Source organism: Lynx canadensis, chromosome B4 (assembly GCF_007474595.2).
Source record: "Lynx canadensis isolate LIC74 chromosome B4, mLynCan4.pri.v2, whole genome shotgun sequence".
In the NCBI taxonomy this organism is placed as follows: Eukaryota; Metazoa; Chordata; class Mammalia; order Carnivora; family Felidae; genus Lynx; species Lynx canadensis.
In genome coordinates, this window is record NC_044309.1 from 41,133,450 (window position 1) to 41,158,728 (window position 25,279).

At 47.3% G+C, this 25,279-nt stretch overlaps 2 protein-coding genes across 6 annotated transcripts in view; one reads left to right on the top strand and one right to left on the bottom strand.

Moving 5' to 3' along the window:
• SCNN1A (sodium channel epithelial 1 subunit alpha) overlaps positions 1-25,279 on the bottom strand; it is an 84,919-nt gene that overhangs the window by 24,233 nt on the left and 35,407 nt on the right. Inside the window, exons 4-7 of one of the 3 annotated variants that reach the window (XM_030321498.1) lie at positions 24,062-25,206; positions 5,422-5,590; positions 4,999-5,035; positions 1,437-1,602 (exon numbers count right to left, since the gene is read on the bottom strand). The gene's annotated coding sequence lies outside the window, so the exon portion shown is untranslated. Of the gene's footprint in view, positions 1-1,436; positions 1,603-3,927; positions 5,318-5,421; positions 5,591-24,061; positions 25,207-25,279 lie in introns of those variants that run through there. The other 2 variants (XM_030321500.1, XM_030321497.1) reach the window with 2 other exon arrangements.
• LTBR (lymphotoxin beta receptor) lies at positions 8-13,724 on the top strand. Of its 3 annotated transcripts, none has more exons than XM_030321496.1 (10): positions 8-88; positions 7,303-7,399; positions 7,656-7,781; positions 7,865-8,017; positions 8,385-8,481; positions 8,604-8,695; positions 11,401-11,508; positions 11,824-11,849; positions 12,422-12,650; positions 12,810-13,724. In XM_030321496.1, exons 1-10 carry the CDS (start codon positions 50-52, stop codon positions 13,049-13,051), a joined length of 1,209 nt encoding a protein of 402 aa, XP_030177356.1. In that variant the 5' UTR covers positions 8-49; the 3' UTR covers positions 13,052-13,724. The 3 variants fall into 3 exon arrangements, with proteins under 3 accessions (XP_030177356.1, XP_030177355.1, XP_030177354.1); XM_030321495.1 differs by having other exon boundaries at positions 14-88; positions 7,258-7,399; XM_030321494.1 differs by lacking the exon at positions 8-88 and adding an exon at positions 6,795-7,184.

The window sequence follows — 25,279 nt, forward strand, 5'->3', positions numbered from 1 at the left end:
ACCTGACAGGTGCAGCGGCCCAGCCCGGGAGCCCGCCCGCCAGGCTGGGATGGAAGCGACAGAAGCCTCATTAGCATCTCAATTAAAGGTGAGCAGGGCAGGGGGAGGGGCAAAGGAGGAGTCTGAGCTGAGAGTTCTCCAAAGGGAGGAGGGCTCCTGAGGGCAGGTGCCCCAGAAGTGTGGGACTGGAGGAGGTGGGTGCTCCCCCCCCCCACCTAGAAGAGTAACGGCCCTGGGGGCTGACAGGCAAGGAGATCTGAGACAAAAGGGCAGGGGGAGGGCCAGAGATCTCAGACAAGGAGAGAGATCCTGAACACAAAGCCAGGAGGGCAAAACAAAGAAAAAAGAACCAGCCAGGATGAGGGAGACTAAGGCAGGGGAGACCAGAACAGGGAAGGCAGAAAAAGGGAGATGGATGGAAGAAGACAGGATGAAGGCCTGGGAGGGAGGGCTGGAGGAGAGGCTGAGAGAGGAGGGTGAAGGGGGTGGAGCCAGGAGACTGAGGGGATGAAGCCCCAAGTGGGCTTCCAGGAGCTGGGTCCCCTCTCTGGGCACTCCTTCCAAAGGCACCCACAGGTCAGCCTCACCCCCAGGTCTTATAGAAGAAGAAGGGGTATCTACTCAGTAAAGTGGGGACACCTCCTGGCCCCACTGGGCACTGGGGCACAAAGCGCCCCTCTGCCTCTCCCTCCTGGTCCATCCTTCTCCCTCCTGACTCCTCACTGCCACCCCTTACCTCGTCCAGGCCAGGGAGGGGCCCAGGTGAGGCTGGAGATTGGGCGGGGCCCTGGGACATTCTGTTCTTTTTTACACCATTGGCTGCCAGGCCAGGAATGTGTAATGTCCCCTGTTGTGGTCACGGGGTTGCAGGAATGTGGTCACCGAGAGGCAGCACAGGGGCCAGGCAGGGCACCTGGGCACAGACCTGGAGCCTGAGGAGCTCTAGGGACAGTGGGCCCTGAGCGAATAGGGAGGGATGTAGGCAGCACCGGGTGTCGGGAAGGAGGAAGGTGGGCATGGCCCAAGTGGACACCAGCCCTGGGAAGAGGGAAAGGCTCGCTGGTAGGGGCTGTGTTTTTCCTCCAGTATCTCTGCTCCGAACTTAATCCAGCAAGAGGATAAAGAGTGAAGCGTAAGCAGTGAGCACACAGAAAGGGAAGGGTCAGAGAGAGGGCCCAGAGACAGCCCAAGGAGGTACAGGAGCCCCAACCACACAAGCCAGGCCCTGCGCCTGATGGTAGGAGATCGGCCACAGCGGACCCTCACCGGAGGCACCCGGGGGAAGCCGGCCTGGGATGTGCAGACACAGGCCCAGCCTGAGCACTGATGGAGAGTGGCGGAAGAAGGCAGTCATGCTACATAAGATAAGGACTCTAGTGGCAGAGATAAGAAGTAAGTGCTGAGGGAGCCTCGGGGTGGCAGGCAGAGGCACTCACCCTGAGGAGACTCAGGAAGGCTTCCTGGAGAAGGTCACATCTCAGCTGGGTCTTGAGGAACACCAAGGGGTGTACCAGACAAGTAAGAGGGAAGCGGGGTACTCCAAACTCAGGGTGCAGCTGGGCCCTGCGGCTTCCTCTTAGGGCAGAAGGTCTCCTGTGGCCTCTTAAAGTGAGAGCTGCTGTCAGCCAGGATTCCAAACCCGGTCCCATCACTCCCCTTGATGCCTGCTGGGAACACCCTCCTGGGAAGGGAAAGGCTGGTTTTTCCTTCATTTTCGAGATGAAGAAACCGACCCTCCATAAAGAGAAGCCAGTTTTCTGAGGGCACAGAACGAAACAGCAGCCGAGAGAAACACAAAATCAGAATTCTTTTCCTGAAGGGATGTCTACTTAGGACGTTTGCCATTTATTTCCCATGACAAACCAGCCGCAGACTCATGGGGAACTGGAGCCCCCCTGTACCTGGTTTTGAAACCTAGGAGCTTCAAATGCAGAGTTCATGGGCTCATCAGCAATCTGGGTCCTGGCTTATCTCCCCAGCTCTGTGGAAAGCTCTCTACACTGACCCCACATTCCCACAGGACCCAGACAGCCTTAAAACCCCTATTCTCCCCGGAGCCAGGTTCTTAAACAAATGGAGTACACAGCACCCTGCCTGTTTGATCTCAAAGGTTAGGAGAGGCACCTCCCTGCCTTTTCTGTTTGCTAGCTGGTGTCTGAAATCCAACCACGGGCTCAAAGCAGCACAGCAAATAGTTCTCATCTCAAGGGCTCTGTGAGAAGAATCACAAGGACGGGTCTGGGCTGAGCCGGAGCACGTGGACGTGGTGTCCCCAGAAGTGCCTGTCAGTGTACCGGGGCAGTGGGTGGGGGGCAGCCCATGCTCAGGGAAGGCGTCGTTCTAGATCTGGAATGGACCAGAGCAAGTTTGTTGTGAGAAACACAGAAATCTGCACTTCTGTCACGGCTCCATTTTAAGTGTTATCTTTGAAAGTGCAGAAATAATGCCCAAATACATTTTTGCCACAATGTGACTTTCCAACAAGACAGAAATATACAGAAGAGCAAAAGCTTCCCTTTGTCCCATTCCCTACCCACCCCTCAGGCCAAGGAGGGCTGTTGAAATCGGTATATCCATCTGTATCTTTTGTGTGCTTTTATAAAATTATATGCATTTCTTTACATTTATACTTTTTTTCATAAACGGGACCATATTATAGGTATTCTGTGACTTCCATTTTTGCCTTTAAACTATGTGACTTTGGAAAAGGCACTATACCTCTCTGGGCTCCTGCGTTCTGATCTGAAAAGTGAAATGGCAGGGGGAAGGGAGAGTGAGGGTCCCAGATGGTCCCAAAAGCCCTTTCCAGTTGACTGTGCATTAACCCTTGCTTAACACAAGAAAGAACTGAGGCCCAGAGGAGTGAGGAGTTAGGAGTGGGGCCAGATGGAGAGCTGAGTTTCTCCTTTCCATGTTCAGTGCTGCTCCCCTGACTTCCAGAGAAGTGGACTCTTGCTCTGTGGGGTCCCACGGCCCTGTGGTCCTTGTTTTGGAAGCTTCCCCAGCATTGGAAAATGCTCTCCCAGACCGGAGCTGTTCCTTCCCTCCTGGCACTAGCCATGCCCTAACCCTATGTGGCCATAAATGTGCAAAGGCTACAGGGAGAGAAGTGAAATAGGGAGTCTGCGATGGGATGAGGGTCATGAGTTCAAAGGGGCTTACTGCCTCTTGCTCTCTGGGGAACAGAAGATGATGGAAATAATCACTTTCTCTTCCACACTGCCAGAGAGAGAGAGTCTTGTTGAGAATCTATGGCCGCACTTACCACTGTATATGATTACTAGCCTAGTATGTGCATGTGTGCGTATACACAGGTCATACTATGAGTTCTCTGAGAACAAGCTCTAGGCTTATTCATCTTGGTCGTCCCACTGTCTAGTGGACACTATTTGTTGACCCAATCTGCAGAAGATGGCAGAATGAGCATCTTAAGACTCAAGATTTATCTTCGGCAGAGAGTGATGTGCTATGAGAAAGCATCTCCATTGAACATCCTAATTTCCTCTGATAACTCGTTAATTTGTCATCTACTAATTTGCCTGAATTTCCTTCATTTTTTCCATTTCTAGGGTAAAAAATGAGTCACTCAATTAAATGCAGCTCTTTATTTTTACTACTTGGAATTAATGAGCCTTTCAACACCGGGCTGCCCACTGTGGAAAACAGTGGGCTTTCTATCTGCACTTATATGGTGGGAATGACCAGAAAATTCCTCCATACCACTCCTACTCTAGTCACCTGGCAGGAGGCTTAGAAGTTCACCATTAGAAGTTTATTCCTTTGGGTCAAGGCAGGATTTCTCCACCTCAGCACAACTGACATCTGGATAATTCTTTGGGTTTATTTAAAGGGATGGTCCCCAATGAAAATGCAAAGTCTCCGGAAAAGGATGACCCCCTCACCCATGACACATCTCTCCGTATTTACCAGACCCTTTCTGAGAGCACCAGTTGGCTAAGAACTGTGTGGGAACGAGTATCCAGAAGAATCCATTCCCACCAGGCACCCTTTTTGGATTCTTCATGGACCTCTGGGAAGGAAGATCTCTCAGCAGTCCTCTCGGAAGAAGGCCAAACATTCTGGGAATCTGTGGGGTACTCAGTCCAGCCCTGGTGCTGCCCAATGGAAATGAGCTTCAAGGAAGCTGGCAAAGAACACAAAGAAAAAGAAACCAAGACAACGCCCTGCCCACAAAGAATTCATGGATCCCCCTGTGAGTTTCCTTCACCCTCCTGGAGAAGGTTGGGTAGGCATAATAACCATATATTGCTAAGACTTATCAATTGTGGTCCAGCTTAGAAACAGCAAACACTCTTAAGTCTTCCAAATGGAAGAAAGTTAACCCAAGAAATTGGTACATGGGTGATGAAAGAGATGAGAAGCCAACGGGGGACAGCGAGGCAACCCAGAAAACAGCAAAGCAGGAAGCAGCTACATCTCTAGGGCTGGAAGGACAGCAGGGTAATTAAGCATCATAGACCCAGAGGCCTCCTGAGTTATTTGGCAGGAAGTAAATAGTGGGGACTGCCTGACAGGAGATGGGATTATGAAAGGAGGGAAGGAAGAAACACAGGCAAACACAGGTGATATCCGACGTCCGAAAAGCAAAGAGAGACAGAGAAATAGCCTGGCTTCTTTCCTCCTCCCACCTACCTGTCCTTCACTCACCTGTCTTCCTATTGGCTGAAACTACCCAGAAGCCCGAGGAAAAAGGAGTCTGGGAAATGTAGTTCCCAGCAGTGATACAAAACAGCAGAGGAAGAGGGGAGGACAGATCTGTAAGCAAACCAGCAGTTGACTGGCAAATACAAAAAAAAAAAAAAAAAAAAAGAGGCCCAGAGAGGGGAAGTGTCGGGACCAGGATTAAAGTCCAGATCTGAAGGCTCTTTCTTTAGGACCCAGAGACTCCTTGAAGGCTGAAGTGACAGCATGAGATTGGCAGCAGAAAGGATACAGTTCAGCCAGCTGTGGTTAAAAAAGATCTGAGATAGGGCTTACCTGTGAAGCAGGAGCCTTTTGAAGTACAGGAAATGTTCTGGGGGAGATACACAAGAACATACAAAAGTGAAAACTCATTGATCTGTATCCATCAGATCAGTGTCCTTCAAGCATTTCACTGTTTATAAGTTATACCTCAATAATAAAAAAGAGAGAGAGAGATCTCTCTTTTCGATAAAATCCTATAATATTTTCAAACGAAATGATATATGTCTGGGATTTGCTTCAAAATAATTAAGAGGAGATCAGAAGAATGGAGGAGGGCTGTGTGGAAGAAATAAGACTGGCCATGAGCTGAAGCTGGAGTTCACAGTATTATTTTCTCCTTGTGTGTGTGTGTGTGTGTGTGTGTGTGTGTGTGTGTGGTGTGTGAATTTCCATAATAAAAAGGAAAAGGAATCTAAGGCCACTGCATGCACATACCTGTATGCATTGAAGAGCTCAGTGGTGAGTCCAGTCTCAGCCCCCAATTCCCTGGACTTTGAAAGAGCGGCAGCCCTGAGCAGGGTGTGCTCCTCTGGTATTTCTTCCCCTTCCGGGCTGCCTGGGACCGTCCATATAAACATTTGCCTGCAGAGTACAGGTCTGACGTCTGCACCAGGAGAGGAGAGTGAAATATCTAAACTCAGGCAGGAATGAGCTTGGGACCCAGAAATCGGGAACTCTGGAGTCTAGGCTAGTCCTGCCGCAGACTGGCTATGTGATGTGGACAAGGCATCATCGTTTATTCCATAAACATGTACTTGGTATGGGCCAGACTCGGCCAAGCACTGAGACCCAGTCCTAAAGATCCAGTCTAGGCCACTGCACAGCTCACAGCCTGGTGAGGCGGGAAAGAATAAGCCCAGACCACTGTCTGTGTGGCATCTGTGCAGCCTGGGGTGGGGGTGTATCCCAGAGCCCGTGCGAGCCTCAAGGACGAGTGGGAATTCGCCAGGAGCACAGCAACTTGAAGACCAGAGAGCCTGGCATAAGGGGGCATGGCAGGGGCTGTTGTTAACGGGTTGCCGGGAAATGGTGGGAAGAAAGCGGGCAGGGACTAGACCAAGCCCCCCGGAATCCTGGTCTCTCTCTATGTGGCACCCTCAGCCTCCATCTTCTCACGATTAAGGCAAAGCGGCTGGACTGGTGGTCTCTCAGCTTCCTCCAGTTCAGAAGGATTCAGAGGCTCCTTCCTGGGTGAGGAAACTGGGACTGAAGACTGTGGCTACCCAGCTCCGGTGCAGCCGCCCCTATTCATGGGGAATTTGGTCTACGTGGTCCTCCGTCGTCAAAGGACAGGGGAGCAGAGGCCACAGCACTCTCTGCGGTGTCTTGTAGATGACCTGTGCCCACTAATGTGTGCACTGGGGTGGATCAGGGGACGGAAGGGCTGGCTGGCTTGTTATTCCTCTGCAGCTTATCTTTTAAAGTCACACAACGGGGCAGGAACCCCCAGGAGTCCAGATGGATGCCAACTGGGACTTCTGGTTCCCAGATGCTGCAGCTGGCTGGCCGTGGGCCTCGGCGGGTGTCTGCACTCTCCGTGTCTGCCGTTCACAGGCCCTTCCACTTTGAGATCTGGCACCCGGCTGGACCCAGCTCCGGCTCTCCCTCTGTTCCGAGTCAGCTCTGCCTTGCTCTCGGAGGCCCATCTGGGCACCGTCCACTGGCTCTGTGGCCCATTCCCACCTAGCGGTCCTCCCCTCCCGGCCAGGCTTCCGAAGAAGGGAGGAGGCCCGGTTCCGGCCCTGCTGCCCTCACGTGCTTTCCCGGCCGCCCCCTCCCGCCCTGCATCGGGGCGGCCAAGCCTGTTCCTCTTCCCCGATTGCGACAGCTGCCTCTGCTCCCAGCGCTCCCTGTCCCCGCCCCGAGGCCGGCTTGCTCCACTCCCACTTCCTGAGCCCGGCTCTTGGAGCCCTGGAGGCCAGGCCAGGCCCGGGCGCTCGGCCCCAGGGGCACGTCAGCCCGAGCCTTGTCCCAGACCCTGGGCTCTGGGGGAGGTCGCTGCCACCACTGCCCGGGACGTGCAGGCCTCCCACCTACCCCCCAGGCCTCCACCCATCTGGCCGACTGGCCGACTGGCCGCCATGCGCCTGCCGTGGGCCGCCTCCCCCTGCGGCCTGGCCTGGGGGCCACTCGTCCTGGGCCTCTGCAGTCTCCTGGCAGCATCCCAGGCCCCACTGATGAGGGAGGGGCCCGCGCAGGTGGGTGAGGGCAGACTCGGGAGGGGAAGCGGGGTCTGGGCAGCCCTCCCTCTAGTCCCTCTGCCCTCCCCAGGTGCCCCCTGGACAATTCTCCCCCCATCTCCATCTCCCCTTGAAGGCGCCCCCATACCACACGGAGAACCAAACGTGCCAGGACCGGGAAAAGGAGTACTACGAGCCCAAGCATCGGGTCTGCTGCTCCCGCTGCCCCCCAGGTGAGACCGGAGGGCCACAGGACGCCTGGGACGGGAGGTGGGTTACAGGGCACTCCAGCCCACCTTTACCGCCTCAGAGGGGAGATAGACACCATCGCCCCGGGAAAGGAGAGGCATTTCTCCTGCATCGGGAAAGCAGCCGGCCATCCGTCGGACGTGGCCCCCAAGAGGACAGGGTCACACGGCAGGCAGGCGGCAGAGGTGAGGGTGGGAGCCCCGCTCCCCTGACACCCGGATCGCTTCGCTCACATCCTAGGCACACGTGTCTCAGTGGAATGCAGCCGCGGCCAGAACACAGTGTGTGCCATGTGCCCCGAGAATTCCTACAATGAGCACTGGAACCATCTCTCCTTCTGCCAGATGTGCCGCCCCTGTGACCAGAGTGAGTGGCCGTGTGCCCGGGGAGGCTGGGATCTCCTGGAGTGCAGCCCCTCCACCGAGCTCCCCTGTCTGTCTCCCCACCAGTGCTGGGCTTCGAGGAGACTGTGCCTTGCACCAGCAAACAGAAAACCCAGTGCCGCTGCCAGCCCGGAATGTTCTGCGTGCACTGGGACACCGAGTGTGTGCACTGCGAGCCACTCTCCAACTGCCCACCTGGCACTGAGGTGGAGCTCAAAGGTCAGAGGCCACTGTGGGCAGAAGGCGGGGAGGAGACTGGGTGCCAGTGATCTTGAATGGGGGCCGGGAGCGCGTACTTCATCTGTGGGGAGCCCCCAGGTAGTTCTCTTTGACATAAAGAGCTTCCTCTCCCTCCCAGGGCTAAAGGCCCACAGAAGGGGTCTGCAGAGAAATGGAACGGGGACAGGGGACAGATTCGGGGCCTCAGAAGGAGGCTTCTCTCAGCTCAGGGAGGCTCGGGCCAGAGGAAGATCAGGAAAGGTGCTACGGGCAGGGAGGGCCATTCAGTGGGAATAAAGGAAACTCACAGCGTGGAGAGACGCCCCTTGTCCACTCACCCTGGCTGGCCTTGCTTTTCTCTTGCCAGATGAAGTCGCGGAGGCTAAGAGAAACTGTGTTCCCTGTAAGGCAGGGCACTTCCAGAATACCTCCTCCCCCAGGGCCCGCTGCCAGCCCCACACAAGGTGAGTGCACCCCCACCATCCCAGAAGTCCCAGCTGCTGACCACCCTTATGCTCGCATGCATGGGCTAGCCTCCACTTCCAGCCCTGTGCCCGCTTGAATTGGGCTTCCCTTTCCTTCACAGGTGTGAGGAACAGGGTCTGGTAGAGGCAGTTCCAGGCACTGCCCAGTCTGACACCAGCTGCAGAAATCCACTCGAGTCCCCTGAGATGCCAGGTGAGGAGTCTGGGGCCCAGGGGCACATGGGGAGAATCTGGGAAAATGCCTTCATTTCTCCCAGCTAAAAAGATGGGGAAAAGATTAATCCTTCTCTCTCAGAATTGGGGCAAGCAGAAAAGTTCCCTAAGGAAAAATTGGAGTATCCCTAGGCCAGCTTGATATACACATTCTTTTTAAGTTATGTGTTATACATATAACTTGTAAGTTACATGTACTATTATGTCAAGGAACACTCCTACCCTGAGATGTAATTGTAACTGACATTACTGTCCTCGTCTTGGACATGCCACCATCATATAACCCACTTACCAGACCAAAAATCTCTTTACTAGATTACACACTTTCATTATTAGAGTGTTCATCCCACATTTGACTCTGTTTTGTTTGTTTCTTTTCTGTGACGTTGCTGGTTTCCTAGCCTAACAGATGATTAAGGGGTATTTCTAATAACTGTAAACATGATTAGCGGGGAGAGAGTTTATTAACTTTTTAAAAATTACCAAATATTTATAATTATGGCTTTCATTTATTGAGAGCTAGGGCATCAGGCACTCTACCAGCACTTGACAATCACTAGCTCATGTAATCTTTTTAATGACCCTGTAAAGTACAGCTGACCCTTAACAACATGGGTTTCAACTGAGCGGGTCGCTTATATGTGGCTTTTTTTTTTTTCAATCAATACGGAACATTACTATACATGTATTTTCTCTTCCTTATGAGTTCCTTAATAACATTTTCTTTTGTCTAGCTTACTTTATCACGAGAACACAGTATATAATACATAACATATAAAAGATGCATGAATCAAACTGTGTTATTGGTAAGATTTCTGGTCAACAGTAGACTATTTGTAGTTAAGGTTTGGGGGAGTCAAAAGTTAGACGTGGATTTTCGACTACACGGGGGTCAGCGCCCCCAACCCCCACATTGTTCAAGGGTCAACGGTAGTTCTATTATTATCCTCACTGAGGACAGGAGGAAACTGAGGCTGAGAGGTTATGGGACTTGGCCCAGATCACTCACTGGTATCTGATATTACAAAGACCTGTACTCAGTTCTTTCTTACTCCAGAGCGTGTACCATAATGCACGCACACCATAGAAAATTAGAAAATTCAGAGAAACAGGGGCACTGGGCTGGCTCGGTCAGTTAAGCGTCTGACTCTTCGGCTCAAGCCATGATCTCACAGTTTGTGAGTTCGAGCCCCTCATCCCTGCTTGGGATTTCTCTCTCCCTCTCTCTCTGCTCCTCCCCACTTGCACACGTGCTCTCTCTCAAAAAATAAATAAACACTAAAAATTTTTTTAAAAAAAAGAAAATTCAGAGAAGTAAAACTAAAAACCACTCACAGGACCATCACTTAGCATATCCACTCTTAACATTTTTTAATATATCCTGCCAGACATTTTTCAATGGATGTCTATATATAGAATTGGTTTTCTAAAAGTGGAGTCATTTGAATATTTTGTCACTTGATTTTTCATTCAGCTATATCATCTTTTTCCTTGTCCTCTTAGTACTTTTTAACCATGTATCAAATACAACTGGCACTTTAGAGCTGGAATTTTTTTTTTTAATTTTTTTAATGTTTATTTATTTTTGAGAGAGAGAGAGAGCACGAGTCGGGGAGGGGCAGAGAGAAAGGGAGACACAGAATCGGAAGCAGGCTCCAGGCTCTGAGCTGTCAGCACAGAGCCTGACGCGGGGCTTGAACGCACGGACCGAGATCATGACCTGAGCCAAAGTCAGACACTTAACCAACTGAGCCACCCAGGCGCCCCTAGAGCTGGAATTTTAGACAGTAGGTACCAAACCCCCCTCATTGTATCTTTGAGGAGACTGATGCTCCAAGAGGTAGAATGGCTTAAAAAGTCACCCAACTGGGCCGGGACACAGACATCTCAGATGCCAGGTCCAGTTTTTTCCCACACCTCCCATTCTGTGCTCCCTCAGGCCCTAGGTTTAGGTGGACCAGAAAGGGCCAGCTCCCAGTATACAAATGTCCAAGTCTTCCTGACCTTCCCCAGGTACAACTGATGGGTGCTCTAGACTCTTCTGTGAAAGACAGAAATTATCCACTGCTACATACCAAGACCTGAGAATCCCAGCTCCCAGCCTCCTTTCCTTCCCCTCCTGGAGCCTGCCTTGAGCCAGGGGGTAGAGACTTTGCAAGCCCCACTCCCCCACCCCTGTAAACACCCCCACAGAGACAGAGGGGCAATCTCAGCTCCTATAGCAGCCTCTCTCTAAGATGGTCACGTCCACAGAAATGTGGCTCTATCCTGTGGCCTGAGTCTGCTTACAAACCCAAGTCCCACCTTCCCCGTACTGCCTTCCACCCCCACTTCCAACCCTGGAAAACCAAGTGCCCACACTCCTGTCCTCACCCACAAAACTGCCCCCGTCCTTGGTCTCTACATGGTGGCCACCATCCATGCCCTCCAGAGATCTCCACCCTCGCTTGAGTTTCCCCCGGCAGTCAGGAGGGCCTGCCCCAGTCCAACTTAGTTCCCCTTCTCTGTAACCCAAGGGAAGTTTCTCCAATTCTGCCTTTAGGAACTGCAGTGGGTCTAGAAGGGAAAAGCTGCTGCCGCCCCTTTTCTCTGAGTTGTCCAGAGGACCAGAAAGCTGTTCCTTAGCTTCCCTCCCCTCTGCCCTTCCTGGGGTCGTCACATCTGTTCCGTCTGCTGTCCTGGCAGGAACCGTGCTGGTGCTGGCCATCCTGCTGCCGCTGGCCTCTCTCCTGTTCCTCACCACGGTCCTGGCCTGCTCCTGGAAGAGCCACCCCTCTCTCTGCAGGAAGCTGGGTAGGAAGGAGCTGGATGCTGGCAGGGACGCAGGCCTGGCCGGCTGTCCGTCCCCACCTGACGGGGAAGGGGGTTTGGAGGGAACAGTCAGCTTCCCCAGGGCTAACCCTTCTGTCCCTCCACACCCTTAAGACTCCCAGTGCCTGCCCTCAGCATGGACATCATCTCCATCCAGCACCCCCATTCTGAGGCTGGAGATAAGGGCAAAAATAGCGTGTTCCTTCTGTGACCCCAGGGTGGGGAGCAACATCGTGGTGTGGGGGAAGGGTGAAAGCCATACCGGAGGCTCCACACCCTTTTAATTTTCCATTGCAGGATCCCTGCTCAAGAGGCGTCCAGAGGTAATGGGGGAGGCTGAGAAGGCCACAAGGAGGGGTAGACGGGGATACGTGAACAGGTGGGGTAGGCAGGATAAGAGTGTGCAGGCTTCAGTATTCATTCGGCTAATAACTGATTGAGTATACCATGTGTCAGATACCATTCTGGGCACCACAGATATAGCAGTGGGCAAAACAAATTACCTACCCTCCTGGAGTTACATGCCAGCGGAGCAAGAATAAAGTTAGACAAACATTTATCAGGTAGTGATAATTGGTAAATAAAGCGTGGTAGTGGGACAGTGAATGACAGTGGCAAAGGATGGGGGTATGTTATCTTTGAGTGGACAGAGAGGGCCTCTCTGATAAACAGATATTTGAGCAGAGAGCTGAAGAAATGAGGGAGCCAGCCATCAGAATATCTGGGGGAAAGCGCCCCAGGAAGAGGGACATCAAGTGCAAAGGCCCTGTGGCAGGGAGCAAGAAGTGGAAGAGAGAACAATGAGCTGCCTAAGCATGGGGTGGGGTGTGGGAATTAAAGAACGATGGAGTCTGAGGCCCATGTCATTGGTTGGTTCTCTGCCTCTCTCCTGCAGGGAGAGGAATCAAATCCTGCTGATGGAAGTTGGGAACCTCCAAGGGTCAACCCACATTTCCCTGACCTGGTAAAGCCACTTCTGCCCTTCTCTGGAGACTTGGCCCCGGCCTCGGCCAGGTTCCCAGCGACCCCAGGCTTGGAGGAAGAGGTGCTACAGCAGCAGAGTCCTCTAAGCCAGGCCAGGGAGCTGGAGGCTGAGCTCCCAGAGCAAGGCCAGGTGGCCCATGGTGAGCATGGGGCAGGCAGGAGGGAGAAGAGGGGGCATGGAAGGGTGGGGTGGGAGGGATGGTGTGCAAGAGGAGAAAGTGAGCCAGACAGAAGCAGAGCAAAACAGAGACTCCAACAGCTAGCCATCGGCCCCTCTCACTCTGCTTCCCTTCCCACAGGTACCAACGGCATTCATGTCACCGGCGGGTCTGTGACTGTCACTGGCAACATCTACATCTACAACGGGCCAGTACTGGGGGGAGCACGGGGCCCTGGAGACCCCCCTGCTCCCCCAGAACCTCCATACCCCACCCCTGAAGAGGGTGCCCCAGGCCCCCCCGGGCTCTCTACACCCTACCAGGAGGATGGCAAAGCTTGGCACCTGGCTGAAACAGAGACACTGGGGTGCCATGCCCTCTAACAGGGCCAAGGACCCAATTTGTCCCCCATGCCTCTTGGTGTCTGGGAAAAGCCAGGAGAAGGGAGGTGCAAGAGCATCTTCTCCCTGCGGCTGCCCTACCCACACAGGACTGACAGAGGGCCTGGGTAGGGCCCCTGAGAGGCAGACCCTGAGGGGCCGGGCCTGAGACGCATCTCTGAGAGCAGGGCCGGGCACTGGCTGGGTATGTGCGTGCCACAAGACTCTCACCGCCTCCTGTGCAGGCCTGAGACTTCACTGCAGACCGTCCTGCCCGCCGGGGCTGCACTGGCCCGGCTTCGGGCATGGACAGGGCAAACGATGCTAACTGCTGCCCGCCACGGCATTCTGCACCCTAAGCAGGGCACAGAAGGAGGACAGCCACATGGCCACTTGCAAGGACATCAGCGGGACCTCCAGCAGATTCGTGGTGCTCATCCCCAAGCTTCAGAGGCCCTTTGAGAGCCCACACTTCACATGGACTGAAGTAGACCCTGTAGAAGATGGAGTTACATGGAGGACCACCCCTCCCCTCTCCTCCTAGAAAGGGAGTCACTAAAAACTGGGGGTTTGGATACAGTTACTAGGTAGAAGGGAGAGTTTTGGAGGGAGAGGAAAACGGCAAGTGTATTTATAAATTGTAACCACATGCAAATAAAGAGGAGATCGAGACCTAGATCACTCATTTTCTTGGGGTTTACATAGAAACACTATTGCATTGGGGCAATGTCAAAGGCAAAGGTCAAAACATTAAAATATAATCCTACAAAGGTATTTCAATGAGAGGCTGGTGTCTGTAATTCAGGTGATAACTGTATTAGCCGGCCATCCCTGACAAGGTGCCAGATGGTGTTCTAAATGCTTTACAATAGAGGTGCCCGAGTGGCTCAGTTGGTTAAGTGTCTGACCCTCGATGTCAGTTCAGGTCATGATCTCACGGTTCGTGAGGTCAAGTCCCACGTCTGCTGTCAGTGCAGAGCCTGCTTGGGATTCTCTCTCCCTCTCTCTGCCCCTCCCCGGACACACGCGAAGGATCTCTCTCTTTCTCTCAAAATAGATAAATAAACATGAATAAGTAAATAAATGTCTTATACTATTAACGTATGTTACCCTCACAACATCTCTCTGAGATAGATAGTATTACTATTCGCATTTAACTATTGGGGAAACTGAGTCACAGACAGGGTAAATGACTTACCTAATTCAGCTGCAAATGGCAAAGCTGGATTTGCACCCCGTTAGGCCGTAGGGGCCTCTCAGGTAAAAACTTCACACACCATACCCTTACAGAGTTTCTCCAAAAAGGGGTTTAAAAATGGGCTGGTTTTCTCAAATAATCAGACCTGCTTCATGTTCTGCAGGCATATTCAATCTCAGCCAACTCTCCTACCCGCAGCCACAACGCAAAGTGAAAGAGTGTTCTTTCCACAAGGCCGGTCAAAGGGAAAGATACGCACATTAGCCCTAAAATGTGAAATATTCTTCCCATTCTGTTGGGGAAGAGATCTGGGCCAGCCTCCTTCCACTCGCAAGGCACACTCCTGATTTTTCCTTGTTTATTCTCTTTTGCCTTATTTAATTTTTCTCAAATAGAACTTTAAATCTCCTCCAGCTCTATTATTAGAAAACATCTGGGCCCAGAATTTGTCTACCTCACTGCCTGGTAGAGACAACCTGAACTTGAACGATTGGGAGGAAAGCAGCTGCCAGCGGACAGCTCCTTCCATAAAAGGCCACCATCTAGGTCTGATGTTGAGAACACTGTTGCTGGGGCTCATCAAGATGGTGTGGCTACAGGGGCCATCTGATCCGACTGAGTGGATGGGTTATTTAAGGTTGACCATGAAAACATTAGACCCAAATTCCTTTCTTGACAAGTAAGTCATCATGAGCTGTATCTTCACGAGTTAATGCCCCGCTCTGCCAGTATGCCAGAGCCAGACAACATGAATCCTTGATAATCGTTCAAGGTATTTAGATTTAAAAAAAAAAAAAAAGTATACAGTTTTCAACAAAATAAAAGGAGGAAACGTCTTGTAAAGAAATGGTGCTGAGGCCCAGTCCTAGGTGACACCATTCAAATTTAGGACTATATCAGCCCGTGTTAATTTGTTAGGGCTGCCATAACAAAGCCCAGCAGACTGGATGGCTTAGAGAACAGGACGTTATTCTCTCACGGTTCTGGAGGCTAAAAGTCCAAGATCAAGGTGTCAGCAGGACTGGTTGCTTCTGAGGTCTCTGTCCTTGGCTAGCGGATAGCTGTCTTCTCCCTGAGTCCTCACGTGGTTCTGGCTTTTGTATGTCTGTGTCCTAATCTCCTCTTCTTATAGAGACACCAGTCAGATTGGATTAGGGCCCACCCTAATGACCTCACTTTAATTATCTCTCTCTCTCTTTTCTTTTTCTTTTTTTTAATTTGAGAGAAACAGAGAGAGAAAGAATCCCAAGCAGGCTCCGCGCTCAGTGTAGAGCCCGACACAGAGCTTGATCCTGGGATCATGACCTGAGCTGAAATCAAGAGTCGGATGCTCAACCAACTGAGCCTCCCAGGTGCCCCCAATTTAATTATGCTTTTAAAGACAATCTCCAAATACAGTCACATTCTCAGGTACTAGGGCCTAGGACTTCAACGTATGCATTTCAGAGGACATTAATTCACCCTATAACACTGCCCATGCTTATCTATGTTGTCCTTGGGTAATTAAGTTGTTTTTTTTTTTTTTTTTCCAAAAGATGGAGTGGTTCACATTGACAGCTGTGATGAATTCTTTCTGCAGCATATGCAACAGACTTCCATACCTTTCCTAGAAACAGACCCTTATTTCTGTACTAGGGCAGAGAGTCCATGATATTAGGAAGGGAGGCCCCTTCCCCAATCACAAGAGCCAGTAAGCCCATTACATTTTGCCAGGTTTAGGATGGGCATGAGATCCATTTCTGACCAATGACATGTATAGTGAAGTCTTCCTTCCCAGGACAAAAAACATCGTAAGTTTTTGGCTTCCCTTGTCCCTCCTTTCGTGTTTGGGGAATGTTTGTGTGAGAACATGATGCCTATCTTGCTATCTTGCTTGGGGCAGCCATCTTGCTGTCATGAAGGAAAGGTCATGGAGTTAAAAAGCCAATCCTCTGAGGATGGAGGTGTTGGAAGAAAAGAAAAGAACATGGTTCATGAGGCATTCTTTTTTGTGTAAACCAGAGTAAGTTAAGTTTTCTTTTTCTTTTTTAATTTTAACTTTATTCATTTCCTTTCTTGGGGTAGGTAATTTATTCACATGGCTCAAAATTCACAAAGTATCAAAAAGTAAATGGTGAAATGTCTCTTCCACTCCTGACCCTCAATCACCAACTTGCCCTCCCTGGAAGCAAACAATGTTACTGTTTCTGATGCTTTGCCAGAGGTAATTTACAAATATGTACACATATATTCCCTTCCTCCTTTTTCCACAAATGGTAGCACATTCTCTGTATATCCTTCCCCGGCCTTTTTCATGTATCAAATTAGCTTGGCCATAATTACATATCAGTATCAAAAAGCTTCCTCCTTAATTTTTATATCTGCATCTGCATAGTATCCCATTATATGGCTGCTCCATTTAACTAGACTTCTTTGAGGCTTTTTAATTCACTTCCAATCTTTACTATTAAGAACAATTCTGGGTGCCTGGGTGGCTCAGTCGGTTAAGCAACCGACTTCCACTCAGGTCGTGATCTCACGGTTCCTGAGTTCCAGCCCCGCGTCAGGCTCTGTGCTGACAGCTCATGAGCCTGGAGCCTGCTTCAGATTCTGTGTCTCCTTCTCTCTCTGCCCCTTCCCCACTTGAGCTCTTTCTCTCTCTCTCTCTCAAAAATAAGTAAATGTAAAAAAAAAAAAAAAAATGAAAAAAAGAACAATTCTACAATAATAAACTATGTCATTTTGCACATGTGCGAATATTGCTTTCAAAAAATGCTAGAAATAAAATTTGGGGTCAAAAAAATTGGGGATCACAGGCAGATATATTTTATTTTGATAAATATTACCAAATTGCCGTCCATAGAGATGGAACATCAGCTATTTTTAAGTGTCCATTTCCATGTGCAAACACCAACTTTGGTGTGTTATCAAACATTTGAGGTCATCAAAGGTGAAAAATGTTAGCTCAGTGTAATTTTTGTTTGCATCTTTTTTTTAAGTTTATCTATTTATTTTGAGAGTGAGAGAGAGAGAGAGAGAGAGAAGGAGGGGCAGAGAGGAGAGACAGAATCCCAGGCAGGCTCCGTGCTGCCAGCAAAGGCAGAGCCCAGCTCAGGACTCAAACTCATGAACTGTGAGATCATGAGCTGGGCTGAGATCAAGAGTTGAGATTAAGAGTCCGATGCTGGGGCGCCTGGGTGGCTTGGTCGGTTAAGTGTCCGACTTTCGGACTTCGGCTCAGGTCATGATCTCACGGTCCGTGAGTTTGAGCCCTGCGTCGGGCTCTGTGCTGACCACTCAGAGCCTGCAGCCTGTTTCAGATTCTGTGTCTCCCTCTGTCTCTGCCCCTCCCCTGTTCATGCTCTGTCTCTCTCTGTCTCAAAAATAAATAAACGTTGAAAAAAAAATTTTTTTAAAAAGAGTCCGATGCTTCACCAATTGAGCCACGCAGGCACCTCTTATATGCATTTCTTATTGTGACTGACAGTTTTCATTTCATTGTGAGTGAACATTTTCATTACATTAGAGTCATTTGTAAACTACTTTCCACTGTCTGTTCATCTCTCTTACTATTTTTCTGTTGGGCAATTTTCAAATGTAATCTTGCTATCCCCCAAATCACCTATTGAACAATGATTTTTTTTTTTTCTTTACTAACTGGAAACACTACCATTATCGTAAACCAGGTTTGTGTAAGAACTTGAGTTTACTTCTGGATTTTCAAGGCTCCTCTTCTGATCTTTTTAATTTGCTAGTTCCACAGTCTTTCCATTTTTTAGCTTTATATTTTAATATATATTAGAGCTCCTTTTAATCTCCTTTTTTAGAATGTTCCTGATTATATTTTCTAATTTCTTTTTCCGAATGAACTTTAAGATCAGCTTATTTAGTAACCCTCCCCCAAAAAACTTCTATTGGTATTTGTATTGAGCCTTACCAAACTTCTAGATTACTCAGAACTAACATTTTCCTGGTACTAGTCTTCCTTTCAAAAACATGGTAAGTTTTTTTTTTTTAACATTTATTTTTGAGACAGAGAGGGACAGAGTGTGAGTGGGGATGGGGCAGAGAGAGAGGGAGACACAGAATCTGAAGCAGGCTCCAGGCTCTGAGCCATCAGCCCAGAGCCCAACGCGGGGCTCGAACTCTCGGACCGCGAGATCCTGACCTGAGCTGAAGTCGGATGCCCAACCGACTGAGCCAACTAGGCGCCCCGAACATGGTAACTTCCTGTGTATCGACTCCTTTTGTATCCCTCAGTGTTTTAATGTTCAATTTTTTTTTTAAATATAGATCTTGAGTATTTCTTGTTAAGTTCATTCCTAGGTGTTTTATCTGTGTAAGTGTCATGGAAATGAGATCTTTTCTTAGTTTTTTTTTTTCTGTTGTTTTTTTTTTTTTTACCCAGCTACCTACTCAATTCTCTTCTCATCTATAGTAATTTTTCATTTGATTCTCTTACACTATCACCTATAATAAATAATATGAAATTAATCTCTGCTGTCTAATTTTTATACTTCTAATACATTTTAATCTTGTCTAAATACATTGCCTAGTACCTTTAGAACAGTGTTAAATGGTAATGGCATTAATGAACATCATTGTCTTGGTCCTGATTTTAATGAAAATGTCCCCTTTCAGCAGAAGTTACAATAGATGTGTTTATTTTATTATGCTAAGGAAGTGCCCATCCGTATTTCACTGAAGTTTTAAATTAACAATGGATATTGAATTTTTACAAGAGGAAAACAAATGTAATTTAAAATTCTGCAGAGATGATTACACCACTTTTCTCCTTAAATCTATCAATCTGATGAATTGCATAAGTCAGTTTCCTAATACTAAACTATCTTTACTTTTCTGGAATAACCCACACTTGATCTTGTTGTTTTCTTTTAATGTACCTTTGGGATCCTGTTTGCTAATATTTTATTCAGATTCTCATAAATGAGCTGAGCCTGTACTATTAGTCTATTTTATGTTCTTCATTGCTTTATAATTATATTTATATTTCTGACATAACAGTTCATCCTTAAGCAGTTATACCTTAGAGTTAATTTAGTTTAATATCTAGGATGGCCAACCTTTCACCTTCCCCCACCCCAATGTCAACACGTCCCCCATCCATGCTGCTGCTCAGCACAGAGCCGTGCCATTCATGTTAGATCTTTTTCTAGGCATCTGTTCATTTTTATGTGCTTATCATGAAAAGATTTACTTGTTACAAGTAACATACCTCTGATATCCTCAACTTATGAACTGACCTTCAAAACACCTGTTTGCGGGGCGCCTGGGTGGCTCAGTTGGTTGGGCGTCCGACTTCGGCTCAGGTCATGATCTCATGGTTTGTGAGATCGAGCCTCACGTCCGGCTCTGTGCTCACAGCTCAGAGCCTGGAGCCTGCTTCTGATTCTGTGTCTCCTTCTCTCTCTGCCCATCCCTCGTTTGTGCTCTCTCTCTGTCTCTCAAAAATAAATGTAAAAAAAAATTTTTTTTTAAAACCAAAAAACACCTGTTTGATAAAGGGGCTTGTCCAGTAAAATAGGGTGATTCACGCAGAAGCCATTCCAGAGCAGTAAGACCTCAAAAAGGCAATTATTTTTACACTCAAGGCCTAAAGCCTCCCTTTGGATTAGTCCATTTATAAAAGCTCTATCAGCATTGTCCAACAGAACCTTCTGTAATGATAAAAATCATTAACTGTGTTGTCCAATATGGTAGGTGCCAGTCACATCTGGCTAATGAATGCTTGACATGGGATTAGTGCAATGGAAGAACTGAATCTTAAATTTAATTTTATTGTATTTTTTAAAGATTTTTTTTCACCTTTTTTTTATGTTTATTTATTTTGAAAGACAGCCATGTGCCAGCAAGCAGGGGAGGGGCAGAGAGGGAGAGGGAGAATCTTAAGCAGGCTCCCTCCCTAGCGCAGAGCCCGACAGAGGTCTCAGTCTCATGACTGTGAGATCATGACCTGCATGACCCACCCAGGATCCTGAGCCACCCAGGTGCCTGTTATTCTTTTTTATTTCACATTTTATTAAGTCATAAGATACATAAGGTAAAGTACATAGACTGTACTGATCTTAAGTGTATAACCTGAAGAACTATTACGTATGTACAGACTCATGTTGCCATCCCAGAAAATCCAGAACATTTTCAGTACCCTAGAAGAAGACATCACATCCCTCCCCCCCTCAGTAATCCTTACTGCTTGGGTCTCAGTTACTATTCTGGGAGACATATAATACATTTGAGATACAGGATATCTCCAGAGATATTCACTATTTAATTTAATGACTTACCCCCAGCTATTAGTCTTGCCTATGCTTGAACTACATATAAATGGAATCATGTCATATTAACCATTTTGTGTCTGACTTCTTTTAATCAATATCCTGTTTTTGAGATGTATCCTTGTTGTTGCTAGCATCAGGTGCTTGGTTTCTTTTTTAAATTGTCTCATGTAGTATTCCACTGTATAAATACACCTAAATTTATCCATTCTCTTGGTTCTTTTTGACTTGTCTTGTTTCAAATTTTCAGCAATTGTGAATGAAGTTATTACAAATATTCTTGTACATGTCTTTTTAGAGACACTCATTTTTCTTCAGTATATACTTAGACGTAAAATTGCTAAATCATAAGGTAGAAATATGTATAGTTTTAGTTAATACAGCTAAAATATTTCTAAAATGATGCAATTTACAATTCCCCCTGCAATGCGTGAGCGTTCCGTTGCTTCACATATTTACCCAAACTTGGGATTGTCATTCACCTTTATATTAGCCACTTTAGGGCATCTGGGTGGCTCAGTCGGTTTAGCGTCTGACTTTGGCTCAGGTCATGATCTCACGGTTGGTGAATTTGAGCCCCTGTGCTGTCAGGACAGACCCCACTTCAGATCCTCTGGCCCCCCCTCTCTCTCTGCCCATCCCCTGCTCCCACTTTTTCTCTCTCTCTCACAATAAATACATAAACTTAAAAAAGATATCAGCCACTTTAATGAGTATATTTCTCACCGTGGGGTTTCTTTTCTCATAAAATTATTTACTTTGGAATAATTATAGAACTATAGAAAAGTTGCAATGATTGTAACTTTGCAGAGAGTTTTGTTATCCCTTCACCCAGCTTCCTTTATTTTAATATCTTACATACTCATGATTTGTTAGTTAAAACTAAGAAATTAACATTGTTAATACTAATTAAGCTATAGACTTCATTCAGATTGCACTAGGTTTTCCCTAATGTCCTTTTACTGGTCCAGGATCCAATCCAAGTTACTACATTCTATTTAGTGGTCATAACCCTGTAGTCTTCTCTGAAAAACCATTTCTTTCCTTGTTTTCTTCCCTCATTTTTTCCTTGTCAGTTTTGAAGAGTACTAATCTGTTACTTTACAGGATGTCCTTCACTTTGGGTTTGTCTGATGTTTTCTCATGATTAGAAACTGTCAAACCGCCCTTCCGCGTGCCTATAGTATACCCTTTGGTATTTCTTCCTGCAGTGAGAGTTCCGTTGTTCCATCCCATGGGGTGGTGGTGGTGGTGATTTTTAGCAATTCTGGAAGGTGAACACTGGTACCTCATTGTGATTCTAATTGCATTTCTCTATGACAAATGTTGACCATCTTTTCATATGCTTACTTGCCACCCATATATCTTATTTGTTGAAGAGCCTTTTTACATCTTTTGCCTATTTTTAAATTGGGTCAGTTGTTTTTCTTATCACCCTTAAGAATTCTTTATGTATTCTGGATGCAAGTCTGTTATCAGATATGCAATCCGCAAATATTTTCTCCTAGCCTGTGGTTCGCCTGTTTATTCTCTTAACATATCTGTCACAGAGCAAAGTTTTTCAATTCTGATATGGTCCACTTTATCAATTTTTTTACTTTTATGGGTTGCATTTTTTAAAGTAATCTATACACTGAACATGGTGCTCAAACCTACAACCCCAAGATCAAGCTTCGCACACTCCACTGACTGAGCCAGCCAGGTGCCCCCATGGATTGCATTTTTGATGTAGTATCTGAAATCTGATCACCAAGCCCAAGGTCCACCCAGAATTTGTCTTGTGTTTTCTTCTAGATATTTTGCCATTTCACTATTTAAATTTAAGCTTATGAGCCATTACTTTTGGTGTAATGTGTTGTGGTATGTGTGTAATTTTTTTTTTTACATACAAATGTCCACCTGCTCCCGCACCACTTGTTGAAAAGACTGTTCTTTCTGCATTAAGTTGTCTTTGTACCTTTGTCAAAAATCAGTTGATGATATTTGTGTGGATTTATTTCTGAGCTCTCTGTTGGTACCTCTGGCCTATGTGTCTACCCTTTTGCTGATACCGCACTGTCTTGATGACCGTAGTTTCCTGATAAGTCTTGAAATTGGGTAGTGTAATTTCTCCACCTAGCATTCTTTTTTTAGTTCCTTTCAGTTCCTTTTCTTTTCTGTATAAATTTTAGAATCCACTTGCGAATTTCTAAAAAAAAAAAAATTAAAAAATTAAAAAAGAGGCCTGCTGTGATTTTGATTGAGGATGCATTGACTCTATAAATCAAACTGGGGAGAAGTAACATCCGTACAATATTGAATTTTCCAATCCATGTACACAGTATATCTCTCCATTTATTTACATCTTTGTTGATTTATTTTATTAGTGTTCTGTAGTTTTCAGTAGACAGATCCTGCCCGTACTTTATTATATTTTTACTTAAGTACTTAAGTGTGTGTTGGGGGGGAGGACTATTATAAATCATATTTTTTTAATTTCAAAGTCTAATTGTCTATTGCTGATATATGGAAATATGATTGACTTCTGTATATTGGCCTTGTATCCTACAAACTTGCTAAACTTACTTATTCTAGGAATATTCTTGTAGCTCCTTTGGGATTTTTATACAGACAACTATGTCATTGTCAAACAAAGACAGTTTTATTTCTTCCTTTCCAATGTGTAAAACGTTTATTTTCTTGGGGCGCCTGGATGGCTCATTCAGTTGAGCGACCAACTCTTGGCTTCAGCTCAGGTCATGATCTCTCAGTTGGTGTGTTTGATCCCTGCGTTGGGCTTTGCGCTAACAGCTTGGGATTCTCGTCTCCCTCTCTCTCTTCCCCTCCCCAGCATGCGCGCACTCTTTCTCTGACTCTCTCAAAAATAAATAAATAAACAACCATTAAAAAACAACAACAACAAAACCTTCTACCCAAAAATGTTGGGTCTCCCTATACTGGGGTTAAATGAGAGGCAGTCACATCTCGATGTAACTTAGTCTGACTATGCCACAAGACCTCCCACAGCCTTCCTTGTCTCAGGGTGCGGCCATTCTCCAGGGGAACTCGAACCCACCAGGTGATGCCCGTTACTTTAATCCCTTCAAGTCTCATTGTTTTTCCCTATTTTGCTTAGCTTTCTATCCACACATTTATCTATCCACAAAGCTATCCATATTTAGCTTTCTATCCACAAAAACAAGGGTGATATGTATTTATGCATTCCGCCATTATATTGTCAGTTATAACCAGGGAACCTTTCTAAGAATTTGATCAAGATTTAGTTACACAACCATCTGCCTGAGTTACTCTCAGGATGATATGCAATGATTTGTTCATTTGATGTGATATCTCTTTGCCTACTGTTGGACACTATGGGCTACAACGTGCATCCCTTGGTCTGAAGAAATGTTACTCAGTGGCCCAAAATTGGTACAGTGTCTTCTGTACCAGTCCTTTAATAGCATTTTAAGTGTTTGGGTCTACTACCAAGAATGCAAAGCCCAGTCCAGCCTAAGTGTCTATTCCTCTTAGGACCCACTTATCGTCCCCCCGACCTACCAGCACTGGTCCAATGTAGTCCGCATGTCAGCTGTGTGCAGGGCCATCCTCCCGGGGGCATCTTTCCCAGCGCCATCTGCAGTCTTTCTCTCTCTTGTTAGCATTTTGTGCCTCAAAAAGTGCGAGAGGAATATGTCTAGATTCAGCCCACCTCTGTATTGCTTCAGCACCCACGTGTCCACCCATTTCATAAAACTAGGTGGCCACCTCAAGGGAGTGCACCAAAAGGTCTACCTGGTGGTTTCTATCACCTTGTAAATCTGGAAGGAAGTTTGTCCAATGGGCATCAACATGCCCTGCTTTAATGTGTTCCTTAAATCCCCAGAGTGATTTCCACATGGCTTCACCCTATTCAGGCAGCCCCTTAATAGTCAAGTTTTTGCTTGCCCAGCTACCTTGACCACATGGCCAGGCTGTTGGCTACTGCCCATGAGTCCATAAAAACCCAAACACAGGGGCTTTTAACCAATGTTCAATACTTCATCACAGCTAGACAACAGCACACAGTTCAACCCATTGAGAGACGACCTTCTACCAGTCTTTCCATCTGACAGTCTTAACACAGCAGCTTTTCAAACAGGATACTGGCCATGCATTTTGGAACCACCATCAATTTCCATCCTGACTTTCAATTCCATCAATTACTGCACCTGCATATCCGCCTACTCCAATCTTAGCTCCTGTTAAACTTCACCAACAGGTTGTGAATTCCCAGTGCACTTGGCTCCTGTGTCAAGGACATACCTCCATATGTCAAAGGTAATGTCATATTCAGCAGGTGAACATCCTGGCCATCACAAAGCCAATCCCACATGGCTTGTGTATGAAACATAGCTGCTTCATCTGGGGTGTTCCACTTGGCATTTATAGGGGACTTTGGGTAGTCCATCTTGTCAGGATACACATGCCTTCCAGTGGTTTCTGTCCAGTCCACCATGCTGGCTGTTGCCTCTTGAATAATCTCTTGTGTATTCCTGGATCATGTATCTCCACCTTCTATTTTTCAAGGATGAGCTGTAAGTCCTGTATCAATCCAAACATGCTCTTCTACTCTGCAGCATTCAAAACCAAGGACACAGCCCCCAAATTAATTACTCTCACGATCCATTTCAGTAAAAGTTCTTCAGGGAACCAATGATAGCAATCTACAAAATAAGACAACTCCTTCACACTATGCTTCTGGCTTCAGTAGTGTCTTGATTTTGTCTTCCCCCCATC

Bases quoted from the DNA above. Each gene is read 5' to 3' on its own strand.
- LTBR (XM_030321494.1), top strand. From the start codon at position 7,068: ATGCGCCTGCCGTGGGCCGCCTCCCCCTGCGGCCTGGCCTGGGGGCCA. The intron at 7,185-7,302 runs GTGGGTGAGGGC...CTCCCCTTGAAG, and splicing joins TGAGGGAGGGGCCCGCGCAG to GCGCCCCCATACCACACGGA. The intron at 8,482-8,603 runs GTGAGTGCACCC...TTTCCTTCACAG, and splicing joins CGCTGCCAGCCCCACACAAG to GTGTGAGGAACAGGGTCTGG.